The 25297-nt window shown below is 49.7% G+C and overlaps 1 protein-coding gene across 1 annotated transcript; it reads right to left on the bottom strand.

Moving 5' to 3' along the window:
• Positions 1–857: 857 nt before the first annotated feature.
• On the bottom strand, positions 858–19489 carry Trpv1 (transient receptor potential cation channel subfamily V member 1). Its single transcript, XM_059269498.1, has 15 exons — positions 19197–19489; positions 18347–18513; positions 18114–18266; positions 17549–17689; positions 17144–17442; positions 16124–16303; positions 14988–15146; positions 13224–13319; positions 11386–11456; positions 8914–9079; positions 8453–8519; positions 6389–6711; positions 5799–5926; positions 5229–5344; positions 858–1030 (listed from the first exon to the last, which is right to left on the bottom strand). The coding sequence occupies exons 1-15, from the start codon at positions 19487–19489 to the stop codon at positions 858–860; spliced, it is 2532 nt and encodes an 843-aa protein (XP_059125481.1).
• Positions 19490–25297: the final 5808 nt, after the last annotated feature.

Below are 25297 nucleotides of genomic sequence, written 5' to 3'. Positions count from 1 at the left end.
ACACACACTAAGAGACAGAAACAGAGAGACGGTGAGAGGCACAAACAGACTAAACAGAAAACCACCTAGCAATGCCAACCCAATTATTATCACCAAGTTCATACTTATTAAAAAGCAAGCGTATTTTCAGACATACATAGTTTATTTTATGAATTACAAGACTAACAGTGGTAGGCACATTGAGCACTGCAGGAAGAGAGGCAGGATTGTGATTACAACAAATGAGAGACATTGAAAACTTCCTGCTGTGTCCTTTGGATATGGGTCTGTATTTTTTTTAAACAGCAATGAAGCTAATATTTTGTGAAGACTGACATTTTACATCAAAGGGGAAATAATCACTTTGGAGTAACTTGGTTCTGCTGGAATTAGGAATGAGTCTGGCACCCCCCACCTTCTCTGGGTTTGTCAAATGACAGACTCCCCCAAAACCTCTCAGGGTAGGTAAGATGTTAACATAGTATAGAGAAGAAAGGTTTCAGCATTTTATATCAAAGCAAGTATTTAAAGGTTGTTTCCCTGGACTCCATTTGCTCATAGTCCCAGCAACCCAAAAATCAGGGCCTAACATTTGTCCAAGTAGAGACTGCCATCCACTCTGTTTAACAAGGTCAGTAAAGAGCTGAAAGCCAAGTGTTTGAAGATTGGCCTGAAGACAGTGACAGTTGGATACAGATCTCTTCCCACACACCCTCCCACTTTCCCACAGCATGCCCAGTGAAGTTCTAGGAACGTGCCTAGGCAGGCACAGGATGGACCCAGGCAATGACAGGGCTCTGATGTTCCCTGAGAAGACCCTTCCTGACAGGGGCAATGGGCCATCCAAAGACCCAGCATTGACCCCTACATGGTGTCCTTCACTTCTCCCCTGGGCCCATGGAATCCTTGAAGACCTCAGCATCCTCTGGCTTAAGGGATCCTGCAAAATGCTTCAGATGAACTTCCTCAGGCTGGGTGGTATGCCTATCTCGAGTGCTTGCATCCCTCAGAAGAGGAACCAGGGCAAAGTTCTTCCAATTTCTCCCTGAAACTGAAAGGCAACACATCATTACCACCTTGGATACAACAAAAGAAATGGGAGTTTACTGGTAGGCCTCACATCTCCAGATGAAAGGAGACCTGGGTACCCCTCATCCAAAGAAGCTTCTCTTTACAGCAGAGGCCATGACAGACAACCACAACTGGACAGATGCAGAGATCAGCGGGTTGTAGGGAACCCAGCCCCAGTGGATACATCATCAATGCAACTCCTACACCTAAAGCTCAGGGAACATTTTGGAAGAGGGGACAAAGATTGTAAGAACCAGAGGACCGGGAAGTCTGCTGTGAGACTGTCTCCTAGAGATGGCTGTCTAAATAAGACCTAAACAATGACAATATCAATAAACACGCAAAAGGAGGAACTCTCACAGAGTCCCACCCCTAGACAAAGAACTACAGGCAACTAATGATGGCTGAGAGAGGGAGAATTAGCCTCTCCCAGGGACAAGCTCCCTAATTGGTTATCCAATACAAAGTGGTTAGCCTTGAAATCATATACACACAAACAACAAAAACAGGCTCAGCAAGTTATATTTATATATTTGTGTATATATGTATATATGTAATATGTATGTATGTGTATATATACTATATATATATATGATATATATAAAATAACAAAAGAAAAAGAGGTAATGGGGGGACCTGACAGGGGTCGGAAGGAGGTAACATGGGAGGGGATGGAAGGAGGAAAATAATGTTATTATATTTTAATTTCAAAATATATTTTTAAAAAAAAATTTAGCCAGGCATAGTGGCACACACCTTTAATCCCAACACTCAGGAAACCAAGACAGGTGGATCTCTGTGTGTTCAAGGCCAGCCTGGTCTACAGAGTGAGTTCCAAGACAGCCAGGGGTACATAGTGAGACTCTCTGGAAAAAAAGTATCTTCAAGCTCTTGGATCCATGAAGTTTCCTCTTCCCCTCATCCACCCAGGTAACATCTTTAAGGTGTTCTTCCTCCAGGCCCTGGCAAACCTGTGACCTCAAGAGTCTATCACACACCTGCTTCCGGCTCCACTGCCTCACTGCCCAAATGGAAGGGTAAAGAGGTTTCTGCAATACAACTCCACAGTGGGCAGCTCTAAAGTGCCAAAAATAAAATAAAATAAAATAAAATAAATAATCAAGACTTAGAGTCAAGGTCCATCCAGGGCATAAGTGCTGAGTCAAGTTCCCGCCAGGGCATAGGTGCTGAGTCAAGGTCCCGCCAGGGCATAGATGCTGAGTCAAGGTCCTGCCAGGGCATAGGTGCTGAGTCAAGGTCCTGCCAGGGCATAGGTGCTGAGGAAAATGCCAGGGAAACATGGTCACACTGGGCTTCAAGAACTTTGGCATGATCGAAAGCCCCAGGGAGCTCGTAAGGAATCATTGCCATTGAGATACCGACTACTAACTGGCTAGGAAGAGGAAACACCCAGCTTGGGAGCTGTTGATCTCGCCAGTCCCAGGGTCTCCAGAGGCATCTACAGTTCCCAGTACCATTCATCATGTTCTAAGACCAAGACTCTCCCATGGCCTCCCCAGTTCCTCCACTTAGCACCCTCCCGTCCCTCTCCGGCATTCTCCCACCTCTTCCTACCACATGCAGCTTGGTGGGGAGAGATCCTTGTTATCCAAATGATCTAACTAGGACCACTGGAGTGTCTACTGTTACAAAAGTGAGAAAGCAAAATCCTAAAGGAATGTTCCCTAAGAAATAAGCAGAAAGTGTAAAATCTAATATTAAACTCCACAGCTTCTGTTCCGAATCATCGGTCTAACTGGATAGAGGGTCACTGAGATGTATAGCGTAGAGGGCATGAGGTCCTTGTGCTCAGAGATAAGCACCAGGGAAACCAGTAATGTTAAACACTCAGCAGAGGAGATACACACCTGTTTTATATCTCCTGGGAGTGGATGTAGTTAACAGCCTGGTGATCTATGCTGTCCATAGAGCTGGGCCTTGTCTGAATCCCCCAGACTAGCATGTTTATCCCAGACTCTTCATCCCTAGACTTTTATCTTGAGCATTCTTTCTCAGTCAATAGAACCCATCCTTAGGGGAGATGTCACATGTACTTTGTAGCTTGGTGACCTCTACAACGACCTAGACCACATCAGATCCTCCCCTAAGCCCTTAAGTTATAGAACCCACTCTTATAGAAGAGGTCACATGTACTTTGCAAAAGAGTTCCAACATAGTCATGCCTTAAGATTTATTGTGATAATTGTCACCAGGAAACTCTTTCCCAACATAATACCATACTTAAATATGTCTAAAATAAACTGCCCAGTGTCAGACTCTAGAAGTTTGAACCAGCCCTGGCAGCTAACTAAGTCAGTGGGAGGATCATGGCAAGCACTCAAATCACACACAGCCATCTTTGAGTAGCTCTCTGACAATGCTGGCCTGTCTAATGAAAGAACAGGTAATGAGCAAAGGTAACAATGTGGAGTCTTTCCAATTACATTCCCAGGGAAATCACAGAACTGCTGGGGACCTGTGTGAACGGAATGAAGCCTCAGTGCAGGGAACTGCTTTCCCAAAGTGGGCCTCTTCTTTCTGGACTAGAGATGGAATCCAGGGTGTTTCATGTGCTAGCCCAGTGCTCGACCACTGAGCTATATCATCAGGGCCTCAGTGAGCCTTTGAGGAAGTAGCTCTCCATATCCAACTGTAATGGAGGATCTTGTATGGGACTGTCCTGCTCATGACAACCATAAGCTGAGCAACATGCCGTTCAGCAGATGTGTTTAGACTTGAGGTGACAGATGTGAGATACTACAAACCCTAAAAGAAGTGACATTCACAAAGGGGGCCCCATCAACGCCCTGGCTCTCTGCTTAGGAACAATACAGTGAACAGCCATCCTAGCGGAGTTAAGGAGGAAGAAGTCATGGGGCAGCTAGAATCAGTAAAACAGAGCATAGGAGAACAGATACCATGATGTTGGAGGTCTGGTCGGATTTGGGGCAGGGTGGTTACCCACAAGTCCTTGGCTGAGAACTAGACCCTGCTTGCCTGCTTGCCGATGGTAAGATTTCAAGATGCTTGATAGAGACTGGTTACAATGGGGTTGGAAGTGGGGCAGACACATTTCAACTTGAATGTAAGGAGGGAACCTAGCCTGTGTGTGGAAACATCCTTACATTCATTTACACCTGCATAAGTTCAAGGTGATTCCTGAACAACTGAAGTACCATTCACTATATAAGACAATTATAAATAAAATAATCAAAAGTCAATGTTTTTAGGGGGAAGGTAACTGAATCCAGGCTTTCCACAGTATCTTATCTACAATGTCCAGCACACAATCTGAAAACACTAGACCTAAAAGGGAAGCCAAGGAAATGTGGTCCTCTGTCACAAAGAAAGAAAGAAAGAAAGAAAGAAAGAGAGAGAGAGAGAGAGAAAGAAAGAAAGAGAGAAAGAAAGAAAGAGAAATGGATGCCGTGATGGCCCAGATGTTGGATTTAGCTAGGGACCACTGAACCCAGGGTCTTGTTCTTGGTAGGCCAAGACACTACCTCTGAGCCAGTCCATCCCTTAGCAAATAGAAAGTGTAAAGTAACTTATTAATATGTTCAAAGAAGCAGAGGAAAATGTGCTCCTAATGAAGGAATGGCTAGAAGACCTCAACAAAGAAATGGAAACTTCAACACAGAAAAAACAGAAACTCTAAAACCAAAAGGCTTAAAACTTGAAGTAAGAAACTTTCCGTATGGAATTAAGAACCATTTGGAACTGGCTAAAAAAGAGCGAGTCGAAGAATACGAAGGCAGATCAAAAAACATCAAATTTGAGAGAAAGAAAAACAACAATAAGGACAAAATAAACAGGGCCCCCCGAGACTTCTGCAACAGCACTGTGTGGTCAACACCCAGCTTCTCAAACCCTGGGCTGTGGCCCCATATGGGGTCACATAACTGAACGTGGGGGGTCACGAAAATGTTGGCTACATCAAAAGTTTTCCGAACACGCAATGACCAAAAGTTAATTTGAAATCAGTGCATCCAAGGAGCTTCGGGCAGTGCTGCACAGGTGCGTCTGAGGACGCGCAGCCGTCGCCAGCATGTGGCTGGCTGGCATCCGTTGGTGCTGCACAGCCCAGGTCTTACGTGAGGAAAGACAACACGGAGCAGGGAACCCACCTTCCCAGTGTCAGGGCCCTCCCTGCCGTGGCTCCACCCACGCCATCTCACCTCGGCCTGACCTCAGGGAGAAGCTCAGGGTGCGCTTGACGCCTTCACAGTTGCCCGGGTCCTCGTTTATGATGCCCACGTTGGTGTTCCAGGTAGTCCAGTTCACCTCGTCCACCCTGTGGGGGAGGGGACAGGGTCTGGGAGGCCCAGCTGTCTAAGGCTGAGCAGCCTTCATGTCAGGATGAAGACATGGCAGGCGGAGACACAGCCAGGGCTTGTTTCATGGATACCCCATCCTTCCCAACCGCTCCACAAGGTCCAAGAATTTTAAACACTGGATTCCTGGGTTTGGCTCTGTTCACCAGGCAGTCATTTTTGGACACCTCAAGTTATTCAGTGCTTAATGTTGGAAGTCCTCCCTCCTGAGATCTGAGGTGGGTGTCCTGTGCCCACAGCTGAATCCTATGGTGGCCCTTGTGCCTGCTGCTAGTCTTGAGAGTCCCCTGTTCCTCTGATTAATCCCAGGGAGTCCTGAGCCCGGTATCTAGACCGTCATCTGCTCCAGATGGGTCCCCCGTGCCCTGGACTGAGAGCAGGAGTTCTCAGCTTCAACTCCTTCTTTGGCCTTACCTGAAACACCACCGGTAGTCATCCTTGCCATCGGGTGTGAACCCCACCTGCAGCAGCTTGCCAGAGCGGAAGGCTTTCCTCATGCACTTCAGGAAACTCTTCTCCGTGTCCAGGATGGTGATGGCTCTCTGAAGGAAAAGGGAACTAGGCCACCAGTCTGGATTACCCTCTCCAGAATCTCTCTCAGCCCCAGGAGCCTCAAGCTGGCCCTGCAGTACCCCCTGTAACAGGCCTGTGTCCAAAGCCTGGCAGGCACATGCTCTGTGAAGAAGACCAGCCAAACCTGTCTATGCCTAGCTACAGCCTGCTGGGTCCAGGAAGGCAACCCTAAGAATTGATAGAGCTCACAAAGGGACTACTTGGGGAGCTGGGTGAGATCAGAGTCCCAAAAGTGAGACTGACCAGTCTAACCCCTGCCTCTGCTACCTGCCAGCTGTGTGGCTTGAAATGTGGATAGATGACATCTCTAGACCTCAGTGCTTCCTTCCCCCTATCCAATCCCACAGGGGTTCATGTACCCAATGATGTAACAGCACAGGGACCAGTCAGCACCTTCCAGGCCACACTCCCTGCCCGGGTCTGGTGCCCACCTGCAGCTTCCAAATGTTCTTGCTCTCTTGGGCGATCTTGTTGACCGTCTCACCCATGAGGGCAATGAGCATGTTGAGCAGGAGGATGTAGGTGAGAATCACATAGGCCAGCAACAGGATGATGAAGACAGCCTTGAAGTCGTAGTTCTCAGTGAACTCCAGGTCGCCCATGCCGATGGTGAACTTGAACAGCTCCAGACATGTGGAGTACAAGCTGTTGTAGGAGTTGTCCGGTGGCCTAGAGGGAGGCCCCCGGCACCTGTGTGCTGTGGACTCCACAGGCACAGAGTTATTCTTCCCATCCTCAATCAGTGTCACCACAGCTACAGGTCACAGGAAAAAGGGGGTGTGGGTGGATGGAAACCAAAACCTCAGACCCCCTGATACATACCTCTCCTACCCCAGGACCCTGCAGCAGGAAGGCTGCTCAGTTATGTAGCACCTCCCCACTCCCAGACTATCAGAAAACTGTAATAATACACTGCTTTTTTATAATCCTGATCTAGTAGGAAAGAGTGTTTGAAGAAATATGCAAAGCTATGTGTACCATATGAATATAGAGGCCTTTGTATAGCATACAACTTATTTAACAAGACAGGCCTGGGTCACTTTGCCAACCACACCATTTCTTTCAGAGATCCACTCTGTAACCGTGGATGTCAAGCCACACCATGTCTTTTAGGGGTCCACTCTGTAACCGTGGATGTCAAGCCACACCATGTCTTTTAGGGGTCCACTCTATACTGTGGATATCAAGCCACACCATGTCTTTTAGAGGTCCACTCTGTAACCATGGATGTCAAGCCACACCATGTCTTTTAGGGGTCCACTCTAGAACCGTGGATGTCAAGCCACACCATGTCTTTTAGAGGTCCACTCTAGAACCGTAGATGTCAAGTCACACCATGTCTTTTAGAGGTCCACTCTAGAACCGTGGATGTCAAGCCACACCATGTCTTTTAGAGGTCCACTCTAGAACCATGGATGTTGAGCAGCCCAGAGCAGAGTGGCCTCTGCTAACATTCTTTGGAAGTGTGCTGCAGAGCCTGAGAGCTGCTAAGCAGCTGTGTGCCGTTCTTACCATGCACCAGTGCCCCGAAAACCCCCTAAGCCCATTTCCTTCATACTGATATGCAGAACTTCAGATCAGGTAACACAGCCCATACCCATCAGCATCCCTAGTCACCAATATTCAACCCTCCTAGACAGGAGTTCTAAAATAAACTGTAGAGTGGGAGCAGAGATGGGCATGCCTCAGAAACCATACAACCGCAGAAATTAGATGAGAACTGAGGCAGAGGCATGTGCTCACAACAGGATGTGGATCAGGTAGAAAGGTCGAGGATCCGGCTTGAAGGAGTTCCCGAGGACCAGATCTCAGCTTCAAGATAACTGATGATAGCAAGGATTATGACTCATGTGACAGTGGGGATCTACAAGGAGCAAAAAGAACGCCAGGGCCATACATCCTTGTGTTTAAAAAGAATTGAATTGAGGAGAGGGAGAAAAAGCTCTTCCTTATGATAAAATGCCAGGGACTAAAGGTGGGAGGATCGGCGGGGTTGAGGAATCTGAAGGCTGCAGCAGTAGCCCAGCGAGAGCCAGCCTGGCATGTATTAGACCCTGGGTTCAATCTCCAGAACCAGGAAAAAAGAATGGAAGGGATGGAGGAGTAGGGGAGGGAAGGAAAACAGAGACAGAGAGAAGGAAGAGAGAGACAAAGAGACAGAGAGATTTTTTAAAGTGGTAAAATTGGGGAATCTGGGTAAGAAGAAGAGAAGAGTCATTTGTACAGCTCTTGGAAGTTTCCTGTGAGCCTGAAATAGTGTTGAAATATTTGGATGTAGCTATATGGTAAGCAAGGAGCCCGGTATCTCTAAAACAACTGAGAGCACTTCACAAATCACCGTTTCAAGTTCTCGGACTCATGCCGATGTGTGTTCTCTCTATCCCTCTGTCACCCGCAAACATGCACCTGACTCCTCCTCCCCTGGCCCTGCAGAGCCTGAAGAGGTCAGGTGAGCAACAGACCTGCCTGCCACCAGCTTTGACTCAGTGCATTACCTGTGGAGAATCCAAACAAGAACACGAGGTAGACGAACATAAATCGACACAGGTCTCTGAGGATCATCTGCAGGAAAGAGCAGCCTGGTAAAAAGACAAGTCCAGCCATGGGAGGAACACAGGAATGATCAGGACTACATCAGCCTGGAGTGACCAGAGAACGTGTGACAGGAACCTACAGCGGGCCAGGTTCTATGGTTTTCAGCTCAGAGGTCGTGAGGAAACGATTCATACCTCTCCCATGGCTTTTGCTCAGGTTTGGAACACAAAGGCAACAAGTTAGAAGAAAACGTCCATGCCAGGGTCAATGCCAGGTTGCTTGATTCTTGGGGAATAAATAGGCTAAGAGCTAAACAAATGGCTCCCTGGAGGATGCAGAAAGGCTGAACAGAATACGCAGGACAGTATCTCGCATCCATGAGGCACAGAGGGCTCTTTGGAAAACACACTTGGGAACCCACCTTCTCGATCATGACAGCATAGATGCCCATCTGCTGGAATCCTCGGGTATAGTAAAGCATGTTGGTCCAGCCCATGGCCAGGGAGAACACCATGGAAGCCACGTACTCCTTGCGTTGGCTGAAGTACAGTACCACAGACACCAGCATGAACAGCGACTGCACAAAGCTGAGGGCAGAGGCAAAGTCGGTCAGCTTAGGGGATGCGAAGAACGAAAGACCTGGGGTGAGGGGAGGGCAAGAATCGGAAGAGTGAGAACGTAGCCACGCAGGGCCGGGGCTGTGCTGTCCTGCTTCCTTTTGCCCACACATTCTCAGCAGGCACAAGGAGGGAAATGTATGGCAGGCTGAGAAGCAAAATTGTATTCTTAGAAGCACAAGGTACATATAGTGTAGATGCTCCTTGATTCATGATAGTTATATCCTGCACAATCCATTGTATGCTGAAAATGTAAATGAGGAATGTATTGAATACTCCAACCTACTGATGATGAGCACGTATGCACTCGACAGGGTTCGCTGCTTCCCCTCGGGGAGACCCCACTGAAAACATGGAAGGGTGTGCAGGAAAACAAGAAAGGTCAGGAAAGAGGAAGAAGTGAGGAAGAGCTAGATGGGAGCCATGAGAGTGCTAAGGCTAGCAGCAGAGAGAAGTGCCAGGGTGAAAGAAGGGTCGGGCTTGGAAAACAACCCAATCACAAAGAGCAAACAGGAAACAAGGTACAGTGGTCCACATATGTCACCCCAGCACTCCAGATGCAAAGGCAGGAGGGTTGCTGTGAGTTAGAAAAGAGACCAGTTTGGGCTACATAGAGGACCCTGTCTCAAACAAAAGAAAAGAAAACTCTAGAAAGAAATCGCTCAAGGGGGAGAAGGTGATCTGACCATGTGTTACAACTTATAAGTTTGACTCTAAGGAAGACTGCACCTGCTTTAGGGTATGTGGGAAGAATTAACATTGTGTACATTGAAAACTAAACAAGTGACAGTTAAGGGAATTATCAGCCAGAAGACACAAATAAAAGTGATAGGACATTACAAAGCTGTTCAACATTTAGGAATATTTACCAAAGTATAAGAATGCAAATGGTGATTATTGACAAAGACAAAAATAGTATACAATCACATCGGAATGACGAAAGAAGGGAAGCAGATGGGGAGGAGGAGACTAAATCCTTCTCTGTGGCATGAGTAGGTGTCAGAAGAAAGAGCCCAAGGCAAGAGGATTTCAGAGAACGGGAAGAGTTGGGGGCAAGAAACCCTGGATTTGGGTATAAGCATTTTTTGCCCTCTTATGAGTTATATCAGTATGTCTGAGTAGTTTTGATAATATAAAAGTACTACATATTAGTAAGTATAATTACATGAATGTGCGTTTGTGTGTGTGTGTGTGTGTGTGTATGTGTGTGTGTGTGTGTGTGTGTGTGTGTGTGTTTACCATAACTACAATGAGCCTATAACTTCTAGGAATGGAATCTTGAGTCTACTGTCACAATACTACGTCGGGGGACAATTCTTTTTTAGATAAATCAGTATTATGTTAACCAGTTGCTATAGATCCTAAAACTTGAGCTTGCCCTTTGGGACTAAAATATAGGTGTCTGAAGATCACAATGGGTACATGAGGTTTATGAATCCTAAAAACAAACTAGTCACAATAGCACCAGAAATCAAGTCGTTAATCATGCCAGAAATGAGAAGAGAAGCCCCAGGACTGAGGGAGACCTGGGCATCAGAAGAGAGTTTAAGTCAGGATCCCAGGAGATCCAGAGTTGAAAGCCCTCTGTGCAGGATGAGGTTCACGGGTTCTAGTTTATTTTATGAACAGAGGCTCTGCAACACCTGTGCCTTCACTTACCTGTCCCCTCGAAAAGCAGTGGCTCTCGACCAGGAGCACACACCACCCCCCACCCCCACACCAAGAAAAGGACCTTTGGTGGTATCTGTCTGCAGGTGTTTTTAATAGTCAAGACTGGAAGATGGGGGAAAGCTACTGGAGAGAGAGAAAGCTACTCAATACTCAGTGCACGGGACAATCCCTTTCCCACCAAGTGTGAATTACCCAGTCCAAAATGTCCTTGAAGCTGGAATGAAAATAAAATGACCCTTCCTTAAAGACTGGAGAGTCTTGAAGGTGAGAACTGGGTATACTTCACTTCCATCTCCCAGGGTCCACCCAGTGGAGGGCAGAGGGAGGCACACACTGAACAAACTGAGGAGAGGGACACCTGACGCCAACTGTAAGTCACGTGACCCTGTGACACAGCCCGTTGAGCCCAGCACCTGACATTTACCTGGCAGAGTAAACAGTTGCTATTCATTCATCTGGTGACTATTGCTTGAGTGCCTCCCACCACTGCTTCAGCATGCTAACTGAGGACCTACTACGTGCCTGTTCAAGCATAGGTGAGACAATGAAGGAGAACTAACTTCTGTCACCTCGGGAGGCTAAACAGAGCACGAAGCATCACTTACAAAAGTATCTCACTGTAGCTGTCCACAAACAGACTCTTGAGGGAAGGCCGCCTCTGCAGGAAATACTGAATCTGCAAGTGAACAGACAGGTAAGTTTCTGGGAGGTGTTAGATGTGGCTGAATGGGGGAGCTCCTGGCGCGCTTTCCAAGGGTCACCACGTTGGAACACCAGAGTGGGTTCCAGCAGAGAGTGTGAAGAATGGAGCAGCTAGTGAGGCCAATAGGGAGGGTGATGTTATCTGACTACAATTACAAGTGTATCTAGAAGGCAATTCGGGAAGGAAAAGATCACCAAAACGCTACAGCTCCTGTATCCCGTGGTAGGGCTGAGAAGCCTCGTCTAGTTTGCTCTCCCACGACCACCCTCCTTTTCTATAAATGAGCATAGCATAATAATAAATATATAATGTAATAAATATAATAAAAATCCCTTTACACAGCCACAACTGAACTAACTCACCAGACCAACCTTTGGTGGCTGGAAATCCTCTCCAAAATGCCTACACACGTCTGCCCCCAGTTTAACGCTTTGTCTGCTAAGAGGTGCCCACTTGCTGCTGGGGCTTTGTACACTCTTAGATAACATAAATTACCAGTGTGAAAAGACAATGTTTCCATGAAGAGAAAGTCCAGTGACTAGCAAAGAAGGATTCCCTAGAAGTAAGTATGGTGCTTGTACGAGAATGGCCCCCATAGGCTAATATGTTTGAATACTTCATCCTCAGGCAGTGGACCTGTTTGGGAAGGACTAGCAGGTGTGGCCCTGTTAGAGGAGGAGGTGTGTTGCTGGGGATGGGCTTTGAGGTTTCAAAAACTGCTTCCATTATCCCCAGTATTATATTCTCTCTCTCTCTCTCTCTCTCTCTCTCTCTCTCTCTCTCTCTCTCTCTCTCTCTCTTGTTTGTACTTCCTGTTTGCTGTTCAAAACATGAGTTCTCAACTGCTGCTCCAGCCACTTGTCACCCACAACCTCCATTCCTCCATCACGGATTCTCTCCCTCCTAAACCAGAAGGTCTGATAAACTTTTTTCCTGTAAGTCGCTTTGCTCATGGTGTCTCATCACAGCAATAGAAAAGTAACCAAGATAGTCACTGAAAAAAAATGCATGTGACCCAAACCAAGAAGTTTAGAGGTTAAAATCACAATTCTCTAACCAGGTATAGTGGTACACACCTAATATCCCAACACTTGAAAAGTTAAGGCAAAACGATCAAGAATTCAAAGACAGAATAGACTACATAGAGAAACCTCAAGTCAAAATAATAATAATAATAATAATAATAATAATAATAATAACAATTTGCATTCTGATCTCTTTTCATGGACCTGAGTTATCACTCCTCTTGAGTCTCACTCAAGGAAAATGAAACTAAAAAGCACAAGCCCCCTGTATTCCCCTAAGCTCTAGTTTGTACAGAGCCCCCAAATTCAAAATTCTAAAAGGAGCCCCCCAAGTTCAAAGAAAAGACCCTGGGGCCTGAGGCGATGCCTCAGGAAGGTGCCTGATGTGCGAGCCTGAGACCAGCACTCATGAAAAACAAAGGCCAGGGGCAAGAGCATTACACATTGTGAGACAAGAGCTGGGTAGGGAGTGCGAGGCAGAAGGACACCCGGGGCTTGCTGGCCAGGCAAAGAAAGACCCCTCCCACAAGACTCAGTGGTGGAGATTTGCCTGTGTTGCTTGACTGCCATGGGCCCTTAGGGATGCACTGGATGGTCCCTGCAACCCAGTCTTGAACACCCGAAGGAGTCTCAGCCTCGCTCACTCATATCTCAGTGGTTCTCGTGACCTTTGTTAGTGACAATAGATGCCCACAACTGGTGAAGGAATGCTTACCCCTCGGAAGAAGAAGTAGACTCCTCCCAACACAGACAGGATCTCTCCAGTGACTCGGAAATAGTCTCCAACGGTGTTTCTCAGCTTATAGGGGGGCTGTGAGGCACAAAGAAGCTAGCGACTCCGTTCACTCACTCATTCATCCATTCATTCAACAAACGTTCACGAAAGCCTTACAGTTAAGATGTGGCCCCTGCCTGGGAGACAAGCCTCCATTAAAAGAGAGAAACAGAGGCCTGACAAAATGGTTCCATGCATGCTCCAGGCAAACCTGAGAACTGATTTTGGTCCCTGGAACCCATCATGGAAGGACAGAGCTGACTCCAAATAGTTGTTTTGTTTTTTTTCTAATCCCAATCTCCACATGCTCACCATCACACAACAACAACAATAATTTTAAAGAAAGAAACACAAAGACAAAGAGTTATTATTGGATATCTGCAAGAAGGTCCCTCTGTAAGACCTGCTTGCCTGAGTCTCTGGGTATCAGAGGATCCTTGCAGAGCTGTACTGTCTCCCAAGCAATGTCCCTGCCCAGGTCTCTGAGGGGACGGAGCAGGTGACAGGGTAGGTGGAGGTGCTCTTACAGACCTGGTACATTGGGAATCCCATTCGTCCCACAGCCTGTGGTACCCAGCTGCTCTGCCAGGAGGTAAGGTCAAAGTTCCCCAGGATGAGTAGGAGAAGGACTGTCCCCCACACGGTCATGCATACGGCCCTCCTGTTTCAGCCATTTTCTAGAGAGGATTACCTTGGTGTTCTGCGAGCACTAGCTTGCTCATTCATCTTACTTATTAGCATGATTCTCCCCTCTCTAACAAAATGTGTGTATCCTTTCTTTTTGTTATCTTGTTATGATGCTGGGGTGCTGGGAATCAAACCCAAGGCCTTGCACATCCTAGGCAGGCATTATGCCGCTGAGCTACGCCCATTACCGGTTTTCTTTTCTTTTCAAATGAAGTCACTAAATGCCTTTTTATATAGAGATAGAACTCCAGTTTTTAAACTAAATTTACAGGTGAAATGTTCCAGAAATAGGGCGGAAAATTAGTGCTCTGGGTATTAAATGAGAAGGATCTAATTCAGAAATATAATGGAGTTCACGGCTCAGAAGAGGGTAAAGAGTCTCATCCTAAGCTGAACTGGGAGATGGAACCCAGGCTAGCATAAAAGAAGTACTCAAGGGCAAGCCGGGCGGTGGTGGCGCACGCCTTTAATCCCAGCACTTGGGAGGCAGAGCCAGGCGGATCTCTGTGAGTTCAAGGCCAGCCTGGACTACCAAGTGAGTTCCAGGAAAGGCGCAAAGCTACACAGAGAAACCCTGTCTCGAAAAACCAAAAAAAAAAAAAAAAAAAAAAAGAAGTACTCAAGGGCATAGGTCTAAGGAGCAACTTTGTAACCAGCAGGTGAGCCAAACTGTGCAGACCAGCGGGTAGCAATGGAACCGGGGCTTGCAACATCCTATAATCTCCAGATACCCAGCCCAGGGGGCAGCTGCCTCCCCAGGCCTGAGTCCTCATCCTCGGGAACTCAGTGCTCACATGCTCAACCTCCCAGAACCACAGACTTAAAAGACAAAGTCCAGGCACAGGACAGCCTGCAAGAGGGGAAACTGAGGACAAGAAGCAAGGCTCTCCATGCAGTCTTTCTACCTCTCGGTGAGCTAGGAAAGGGTACCAGGCAAGGACTGGGCCTGGAGCCGACAGCATCTCAGGGGAGTGCCCCACCCCAACCCCCAAGTAGGGCCCGTGCTCCCATCCGCACCAAGCCTTCCACAGGCCGATAGTAGGCAGCCGTGGTGAAGACCATCATATACAAGCAGTAGACGAAGAAGTTGAAGTAGAAGATGCGCTTGACGAATCTGTCCCACTTGTCCTGCAGGAGTCTGTTCAAGGGTTCCACCAGAAGCATGTCATGGCGGTTCTATGGGAGCAGAGAGAAGTGAGGCTCACTCTTGCACCAGCAACTCCCTGAATAGCTACACCAGCCCACGACACTCTTACACCTATGTGGCCCACACAGTACAGGAAGAACCACCCAGCTCGACCCTATCCGAATGAAACCCTTTTATACCTAAAGGATGCTGTTTGTGAAATTAAAAGGCAAGAGACAGGCTGGGAGGGAAACCCCACTGCAACACGAACAATAGAGGAAAGATTGATTCATTCAGAAGCAAGAAGTCTATACACCGGAAGCAGCCAGCAAACAGTCCAGTACACCTTAGGAGACCCACCAAAGAAGTACAAAAGGCCAGTAAATGCTTGACGATGTTCCACCTCACAGCAGGGTGTGGTGACCCGGGATTTACAATCCTAGCACTTTGAAGGGAGGAGGGTGAGGAGTCCAAGGCTGGCCTGGGCTGCATCGCAAGCCCCATCTCAAACAAGAAGAAACATGGTGGGCATACTTTTTGATTTGGAGATAGCAGTTTCATGTATCTTTCACTGACAAATCCTCAGGCTTCTGTCAGTGGCCTGCAGCGTGGTGAGCAGCTGCAAATAGCTTGACTGTCCTGTGGGATGAATGCTGGGCAACAGCTTTTAAATGAGACAGACATCCGGGTGCTAAGGTAAAGCTAACTACCACACACGCCAGTGAGTGAAAACAACCGCTTATCCTACAGCGTGTGTCGTAGGATCCCATTTACACAAATAAAAAACTCCATGAAGCTTTTTACGTGGCACAAAAGAGAGCTGTCCTTATCTCTGTAGTCTGAAATGTTCTCATTTTTATGAGCTAACAACTATCCTTCATTTGCTAAAGAAAACATAATGGAAAGGAGGTGGAACAAGCCTGCAGGACATGGGCTCCAGGCAGCAGTTTTTCATGTGAAACTAGATGGAGCTTGAGCATGGGCAGGGTGGAGCCGGGTGCACCACCCACTAGTCTTGGCCACTCACAGGGGTCTCGCTGCTGCTGTAGGCGATCACCTCCAGAACTGAGTTCTTCTCACAGGTGTCAATGCAGGACAGGTCATAAAGTGAGGAGTGCACAGGCCCATAGGCCCATTCAGTGAACTTCCTGGACAGGTGCCGACACTCAGGTTCGTGGATCTCCCTCTGGAGAATGTAAGCCAGGACCTGTAGCAGGTAGGAGAGGCTATCAGGCCAGCCCAGCATCGGGTGCATTACACCAGGGCCCCAAGATTTACAGTCCTTCTGTCAAAGACACTGGTGGACCCCTTCTAGAAAACTTCAAGCCAGAAGGAAATAATCAAAGTCTAAGGAATAAGCCAGTCATGATGGTTCATGGCTGTAATCCCAGCACTCAGAAGGCTGAGACAGGAGGATTGCTGCAACTTTGAGACCAGTCTAGTTAATTACATACCTGCCTCGGCTACAGAGTGAAATACACACACACACACACACACACACACACACACACACACACACACACGCACATACAGAGAGAGAGAGAGAGAGAGAGAGAGAGAGAGAGAGAGAGAGAAATCCAAGAAACACAATGAAAGCCATAGGGAGGCTCCCACAGGGCTTAAATGGGCAGGGACAGCTTCCCAGTATCTCTATGATTGAGAAAGGCCCTCCCCTCTAATTCAAGCAGCTTCGGACGCATCATCAGCCTTACCTGACATCATGCATGGGACCCTGATTTGGCTGGGGCCTGGTCTACTCCAAACTTCCCGCTTAGGACCCTCCTTGTCATTCCAAAAATCTCACTCACCAACAGCCTCTTTCTCTCTCAACCTAGACTACACACACACACACACACACACACACACACACACACACACACACACACACCCCTCAAGTCCCTGTTGGATGGTTTCTGCTCACAGCTCCTCGTACTCACATCAATAGCCCCATTCGCTGGTGGAATTAGAGTCCTGTACACACAGTCCTCTCTCCAGCCACCCTGCCCTGCCTGGTAACAGCAGCTCCAGGCCAGAGCCCCCACCCTACCCCAATCTTCCCAGTGCTAGCAGCCAGAGCCAGTGGTGTGAGCCCCTTCTTGTTGGTGAGCTCTTCCAGCTTCAACGTGGGGTGGAGTTTGGCGCCCAGAATCAGGATCTCGTTGTACATGTTTGTCACGAACTTGGTGTTCTCGGCTGTGTTATCTGCCACCTCCACCAGGGCATGTAGCACCGTGTTGCCCACCGAATCCCGGGCACTGATGTCTGCTGGCTGCCAGGAGTTCTGCAGCAGAAACTTCACAATGGCCAGCTGGTTGGTGCACGCAGCTAGAGACAGAGGCAGCTCACCTGCAGCCAACACAGGGTCCCCCAGTGGGGCCCCAGGAATGAGACTGGCTAGTCCCTGAATGACTGGGCCTCCAGCCCCCTCATGTATGCCACATGGCCTCCCTACCAAAGTAGAAGCCAGGCCGCCCTTTGGTTTTCTTGAAGAAGTCTCCATTGGCTGCAGCCTGGACGTCGGCTCCGTTCTCGACCAAGAGAGTCACCAGGGCCATGTTCCGCCTCTCAATGGCAATGTGCAGCGCTGTCTGGCCTACAGAGGGAAGCCCACTGTTAGCCTTGTGATGGCAGTCCCCTGGGGCCCAGAGAGACCAGGGAAGGCCCCTGGCAGGCAGCAACTGTAGGAAGAAGCCCACAGAAAATGTCAGCACCATCCCTCCCGGTAGGAGGCGGGGATCCACAAATGAGGCCAGGAAAGTCGGGAAGCAGGAACAACAACAGAAAATACCAAGTTGCAAAGCAGAGGAGGCAGAGGGAGACAGGAGGGAAGGAGGAGGGAAGAAGGCAGAGGTGACCGCAAGGGAGTCAGCAGGAGAGCCGCAGAGATCCCAGGGAGGAGACTGCAGATGAGAAAGGGGAGGGAATCAGAACCAGAAAGCAGCACAGCGGCAGGGACCGGGGCAACCCCCTCAGGGTGTAGGTGTGCTGTAGCTGTACCACCCCCCCCCCCACCTCACCCTTGTAGTAGCTGTCTGTGTAACTGGCATTGACAAACTGCTTCAGGCTGTCCGTCTGACGCGCGATGTCCAGGAGCAGGGCGATGGTGTCGTTCTGCCCGTTGTGAAGGTTGAGCATAGCTTTTAGCAGACAGGTCTTTCCTGTCTCTGGGTCTGAAGGGCAGAGAGAGGGTCAAAACCAGGCCAGGACTGGAAAATGGCCCCTCCTGGGAAGCCAGCCCTCACAGGGCCACCTTTGAACTCGCTGTCCGTCAGGCGCTTCTTGCTCTTCTGCAGGAAGGGCAGCAGACTCTCCAGCTCCTGGCAGTTACTCTGAGCCACGGCATCGAAGATGCTCCTGCGGTCATAGAGCCTGGGGGGGTTCTCAACACCGGTGGAGACAGAGTCCTGGGAAGCCTGCCTGGAAAACAAATCATACCCTCAACTCGGGCACTGCTCTCCCCTGAAGCCTTTGGGGCTTGTCAAGGAATGTGACTAAGCCCCAAGGCAAACCAGCCAATTTAGGAAACCAATGTAAAGGGGAGCTTGGGGCACAGGTGTCCCATCCTGCCCCTGGCCTGTCTGTAGACAGCTTGGAGAAAGTCTTTGCTACTGCCAACTCTTCTTCTACCTAGCCCACCTGCCTTCCTTCTGGGGCTCAGGAGACAGGAGCCTAGAGGGGCTAGGCGGGGTTGGCTTGGTCTCTGATGAGTGAAAAGACATCTTCACACTACCCAGAAGCCACCCTGAGTGACTCCCCACCCTGCCTCAGAGGAGGTAGGAAGACTGATAGGCTCTTCACCTGAGCCATTTGTCGCCTTAGTCCACAAGATCCTAACCTTGGGTTTGAAGTCTGAGTATCTGGGGCTGGTGAGCATCCGAGGCCTGGATATCTAGCATATGCTGGCAGCTGGGATCAGTGTACACACTTCAACATCAACATCTGTGACTGTGTGTTAGTGAGGGGACCACCTCTGAAGGCTCTGCAGCTCCCCAGCTCTGTGACTTTTAACCCAGAAGCAAGACCACTTTGAGGTGCTACTCCATGGCTGGGACTGCCACTAGTGGAATTGGGTCTTGGTGGGGAAGGACCTCCAGATTTACCTGACACAGGCAGGTCCATCTCCAGGCCTCTGGATAGTGACGACAGAGCTGACCGTGATGAGAGGACAAGAGACCAGCCCGCCTTCCTCATAAGGACAATCCATAGGTGAGGCCTCCTCTGAGTCACCCTTCCCAAAAAGCCGGGTGCGACTCCTGGTAGTGAAGATGTGGGGCTTGGCTGGAGATGGAGTTGAGATCTTGGAGTTGAGGTCTCTGTCTGGAGGGTCCAGGCAGGAGTTCTCTTGGGGTGGGCGCTCAGACTCCCCAGAGTCTAAGCTATTCCGTTTCTTCATCTTTGCCAGATCCTCTGTGGCCCAATGTGCAACCTGCAGGTAGCCACAAAGATGAGGTCTGTGCCCATCTTGAGGCCCACAAATTCCCATCTCCTCCCTGCTCTCCCTGTCAAGGCTCCTGGGAAGCAGGATGCTGCAAAAGCCCAATTCGTACTGCCCCGCAGCACTGAAGCTTTCGGGGCTGTGCCTCCCACTCCAGCGGCCCTGGGGAAACAGAACTGCAGTGTCCAGCGGGTCCTGTGGCCACGGTGGTCAAGCTCCCCAACTTAGAGCCAGCAAGCTCTGGGGCTGAGGTCAGAAGCCGCCCACCCTTGAGGTTCTCTGGGCCTCAGCTGTCTGGTTTGTTCTTCCTACCTCCTCCTACCACAGTGGAGAAACGACATGGAGGCCAACGAGGTTGACCAAGCTCCAAAGAGCCAGGCAGTTCATGTCCATAGAAGATGATGATGCCCCCCATCTGTGCTGTATAAATTCCTGTGCCAGGTGCCGTGAGTCACACGAACTGCACACCTTTGTTTCCACACAGCTGCGGCACCCATGTCAGGACCGGTGTGTACGCACACACGTGTGCAGCATGTATGCATGTCTTGGGTCATTTTTGTGAAACTGGTGTATTTCAAGCATCTCAGCCTATACTTTGTGGCATCGTTTGCTGTGGGGCTGGCAGGTGTTCTGAACCTAGACCTGAACCTCTAGGCACAAGCTAGTTCCTCAGGTGTGTGCCCTGCAGTTAAGCAGTGGCTGACACTCTTTCTCACCCCATCTCCCATGTTCCCCCCCTTACCTGCTGGCCATCCTGCTCCCTGGTGCCCAGGTCTCTCCTGGATCAGGGGCCTTTGCTTCCATGGTGCCTCCACCTGGAGTGATTTTTTCCTCCCCTCCCCTGCCCAAATCTTCCCACCTTTCAAACGCCTCCTCCCCTCAGGACCCAACACCAGTATACTCATCTCCACAAAGCCCCAGCATCCCTGAACATTCAGAGCGGCCAGGCTTCTGCCTATCCCTTTTAGCACCGTGCGCTTTGTGGTCCAACTGTCTCTGTCTACCTGCTGCTTCCTCCCATGCCCTGTGACCTCTGCCCAGCAGAAACTTTCTCTGAAAAAGCCACGCTGTGTCTCCCCACCAAGGCTCAGGGACCATCATGGAAGAAGAGGCAGAAAGCTTGAAGGAGTCAAAGATCCCGGGAGGACACTATGAAACAATGCCTTCAGGACATGACAGGGCTGCTGCATGGACTCACAGCAGCCGTGGTTTTCTGTACAAAACCAATCCAATCCACACTCAGGGTGGGGAGGGCTCAGGAGGCCCCATCCCTACCTATGGGTTATTGGTAGCTGGTGGCTGCTGAGGAGGGGAAAGTCGGTTCTCTTCAGGAGGGTGGCCCCTGGCAGGTTGCCTGTACTCCAGTGGATGATCCCATACCCGTGCACATTAGGTCTACACCCGTGCACATTAGGTCTACACTCATTTCAGTTATTTAGAAGGAGGAGACATGAAGTTAGGCAGGTGACACGGGGGACAGTGAGGCTAAGAGGATGGATATGATCAAAATACATTGTATTTGTGTACGACATTCTCGAAGAATAAATTTTAAAACCTATTTTTAGGAAAGGAAAGGTTGTGCTGGACTCTGAGAGAAAGAAGAGTGATCGGACACAGGCCGCCGCCATCCATCTCCGTTCACAGTCGGCTAGGGAAATGAACATTCCAGCCGCGTCTACATTCTGGAAAGCAGCCACTGACAGGGGTTGAGGAGGTCTCTTGAGTCCTGAGTTTTCAAGGGGAAGTCCAGGCAGCACAAACCCCGAGCACATGGCCAGGCCAGGCCCATGAATCTGCTGTGGACTAATATTCACAGCCACAAAAAAACAAAAAAACAAAATGAGGGCCCCTGACCAGCCCCAACCTGTGACTGGCAGAGCATAGCTACTTCTCCCGCTGGTCTGCTCTCGGGAGCACCTGAGGCTGTCCCATCTGTCTGAGCCACTTGGGCAGAGAGTGCTCCCAGACGCAGAAATCCCCCTCTAACCGCTCCTCGTCTCTCAGCTCACCATCCAGTCCCATCTACACTGTGCTGCAGTTCAGACAGGAGACAGGGGAACCACAGGACCGGAAGCGGCAGGCCTTGAAGGCCAAGAAACAGAACGGGGGAACGTGGTTAGGCAGGCAGCAGGAAGCCAAGAGGAACTTTGGAAACATGGAGAGCGGTGCTGGTGTAGGCTTTTAAAAGACAGCTTCCTGTCAAGGACTGTTGTTCACAGTCTGGGGAGGCTGTAGTCATTTTAAAAGCTCAGCTGGGCTGAGGGTGTGACTCTGTGGTAGAACGTGCTCACATGCATGAATTAAATTAAATCAATTAAAAAATCAATCAAAAATAAATAAAAGAAAGGCACAGGGGGCGAATGAGAATAAGAATGGCCAGCGTGCTTGAGCACATCCTATATACAACACCAACATTCGCCTACATTCACTTAACGCCCTCATCTCTAAGAGGTAAATCTTAGGTGTGGAAACTGAAGCCCAGAGAGGTTATATTATTTCCCAGATGTCACACAGTGACCAGGAGGAAGCTGGGTTTGACTGAGAGCCTCTCTAGCACTCTGCCACCTCTCTGGAAGGCTCGGGGCTACTGATCACACGTTCAGCAATGTCCTAAGCTCCACAGCAAGCAAGGCCTGAGGGCTTGATCAGATCAGGCACTCCTACCAGACAGGAGCCCCAAACGGAAAGCCACCTCCTGATCAAGCAAGCATCCCAAGAGGCCCCAAACCCCAAACAAAGTACAGGTAAGGTACACGGCCCATGCCTCACTCCCTCCAGAACGTCCACCTTGGATAATGCTGGCTGCAAACCCAGGAATAAAGGAATCCTGAGGAGCCCAGCCAATTGACAAGAGAGAAGCTGCTAGCAGGACCCTCCGTGAACTTGGCAGCAAGGTTCTCGGTTGGGTCTTTGCCTCTTCCTTGGACTGATCCCAATCGAGCCAAACCAGGAACTGGGGACGCAGCCTACAAGTTACTGTGAATCCTCACTGCTCTTTCCACAGCCAGTCCCCCTTGGAAACTAAGCTTCTCCCAGTATAAGGGTAAGATGACTACTGGGGCCACGTGGGGCAGGGGGTGGGGGCATTTGCAATGGAAGGGAAGGGAATGGGAAGAGATAGTCTATGACAACCATGCCTGAAGTATGTCATGAATGTGAGCCCCATAGTGATGCCCCAGTCACAGAAGAAGTTGTCACGGTGATCCGGGGAATTCCAGCCATGTTTTACGCAGACACCTGTTGGTTTTCTGACGGAAGTGGGAATTCTGGTTTATGCCAGGGCCATGAACTCATGATGCACCCCAGGACCGTCTTGAAAACCCACCCACCAAGACGCACTTTAACTCTGAGTTGCTTTTCCTTGTCAATGGGTAGTAGTCAATCTGGCTTTGCAGGGAAGGGTATCCCCCTTTCTCTCCAGACCATGAGTACATTCTGGGCGGGGGGATGCTTCCCCCACTTGCCTTTGTGCCCCAAACCTCCCTCCCACTAAGACCTTGAGAGCATCTCCTTCTGGCTGCCTGTGATTTTGAGAAGCTGGGAAAGCGTGGCCAGCCACATCACACCCATTTCTACCAGGCGCAAGCATCAACTCAGGCAAGACAAAGAACTAAGCAGGGCTTCCTGTATGCCAGGAGTGAAGGACAGAGGGGCTCTGCTAAGAAGAGAGAGGAACTAGGGCAAGAAGCCAGGCTGGCTGCCCCCACCCTGCCCTGCACCCCTCTGCACAGAGAGGCCAGCACGCTGAACGCATGCAGCGATGCACAAACCTCTGGCCTTTACAGCAGCTGCAGCCTCCTCATTCCTGTTGCAGGAACAAATGTAAGGATGCTGATGCTCACAGCCCCTTCTTTCAGGGACCCACTGCCTACAGTCAGCCAAATTAAGTGTGTGGCACTATTGCTTCAGCCTCCCAGCAGCCCCTAAGGCAGCCACGGTACTACCCAGTCTTCCGATGGGGTAACTGAGGCCCTCAGAGCCCAGCAGAACCACACACAGCTGGACAGTGGCAGGCCACCAAATGGAGAAAGGGACTTACCAGCTAGGTGCCGGCACACCTCAAATGGAGCAAGTGCCTCGGAGCTGTTCTTCATGGAAGAGTCGGGCTGGTGTGTGGTTAGAGGGGCCCTCCTGCCTCCGTGAGGGTCCTCGCCCCTCCCCGGGTGCACGGCAGGGGTGGGCTCTGGGCATACTCTGGCACTCAAGGAAACATTTCCAGCAATGGCAGCAGCTGCTGCTGCCACGGCTCCGATTCCCAGAGGATTCCAAAGCTTTTCCCATCATTTTTGCCCTTTTTCAGAAACCACTTAGCCACCGCCCCGCCTCCACTCATGCCAGGGCTGAGGTGCACTTAGCCGCCTGCAGCCCAGTCCAGCCTGTGCCAGGCCTTGGCTCTCAGGGCAGGAAGACTTGACTTTCCAAACCATCTCTCCTGTATGCCATGGTCTGGGGAGCAGCTCCCCCCAGTGACTGTCACCGCCCACCAGAGAGTCAAAGCCCAGTGGCATTAAAGCTGCCATATTTTCAAAGTGAAAAAGAGTGGGACCTCTGTGTCACCTGTCTTGTCTGGAGGCCCTGCCTCCTGTGGGCCTCTGGGTTCCTGTGTATCGAGCCCAGGATATACAGTATAGTTTTGGGAGTCTCTAGGTCTTCCAGGACCCAGCCTTGCTCGACTGGGGTTCCACAGTGAACAACAGAACAAGGAAGCATGTGTGTCAATGTCTTGTGTCAACCTAATTGCCAGGTGGCAGGTTCACCCATCACACACAGTGGGTGACTGGGACAAGTTCATTCCTTCCCAGATCCTGCCCAGGAAAATCTGCCAGCTTCTAGGGAGTACATGCAGGCTGCACCCACAAACACCCTGCAGAAGCCACCCGAGCGGCTGCCTCTAGGAAGCTGGGCCGGGGGCTGTAAATAAGCTGTAGCTCAGACACAACTACTGCAGGCCCACCTGGAGTAGTACAGAAGCTGTGGTCAGATTGGAGGCCGTCAGAGTACAGTGACTCCCAGCCACTCTACAGAACTGCCACCCAAGGACTTCCCCACACCCACCTCCCAGGTCCTACAACAACCCCGGGCACTGGGTGGGTAGCGACTGTCATACTTAAGTTGCAGAAGAGAAACTTGTGGCACCAAGGTCTTAGTCCAGGCATGAGAGCCAGGCTTAGCAAACCATTCCACACCACACTCCTTCTCTATTGCGCTTGCCGTTTTAGCTTCCATTATTAGGACCCCAAGGGCTTGCTCTCACTTTTGAATTGTAGTAAGATAGAGAGAGCCTAAACTTCACTCTCCTAACCATTGAAAGCACATAGTAGGCGGCCTGCTGCCCATTCACACCATTGGCAACACCACCATCCCTCCAGAGCTTCCTCACTTCCCAAACTGAAACTCTATCTTCCATAGACAATCCCCCATCCCTCAGTCCCTCCAATCTGTGGCAGGCACCGTTTTCATTCTGTCTCTATATGTCAGTGGTTCTCAGTCTTCCTAATGCTGGGACCCTTTAATACAGCTCCTCATGTTGTGGTGACCCCCAACCATAAAATAATTTCATTGCTACTTCACAACTGTAATTTTTCTACTATTGTGGATTGTAGTATAAATGTGTGATATGCAGGTATCTGATATGTGACCCCCCCAAAAGGGTCATGACCCACAGGTTGAGAACCACTGCTGTAAGTACACTCAAGTGTGGCAGACGACCACACCATATTTGTCTGTTTATAACTGGCTTCTTTCCCCTTACATGATGCTCTCAAG

This window comes from Peromyscus eremicus, chromosome 8a (genome assembly GCF_949786415.1).
Source record: "Peromyscus eremicus chromosome 8a, PerEre_H2_v1, whole genome shotgun sequence".
NCBI lineage: Eukaryota > Metazoa > Chordata > Mammalia > Rodentia > Cricetidae > Peromyscus > Peromyscus eremicus.
Note: the sequence above shows the minus strand (reverse complement) of the source record. Positions and strands in the feature narration are given on the sequence as shown.

Coding starts and splice junctions, on each gene's coding strand:
- Trpv1 (XM_059269498.1), bottom strand. CDS start 19,489: ATGAAGAAACGGAATAGCTTAGACTCTGGGGAGTCTGAGCGCCCACCC. Junction 18,514..19,196: donor GATGGACCTGCCTGTGTCAG/GTAAATCTGGAG, acceptor TTTGTTTTCCAG/GCAGGCTTCCCAGGACTCTG. Junction 9,080..11,385: donor AGCTACAGTGAGATACTTTT/GTAAGTGATGCT, acceptor CTCTGCCCTCAG/CTTTGTGCAGTCGCTGTTCA.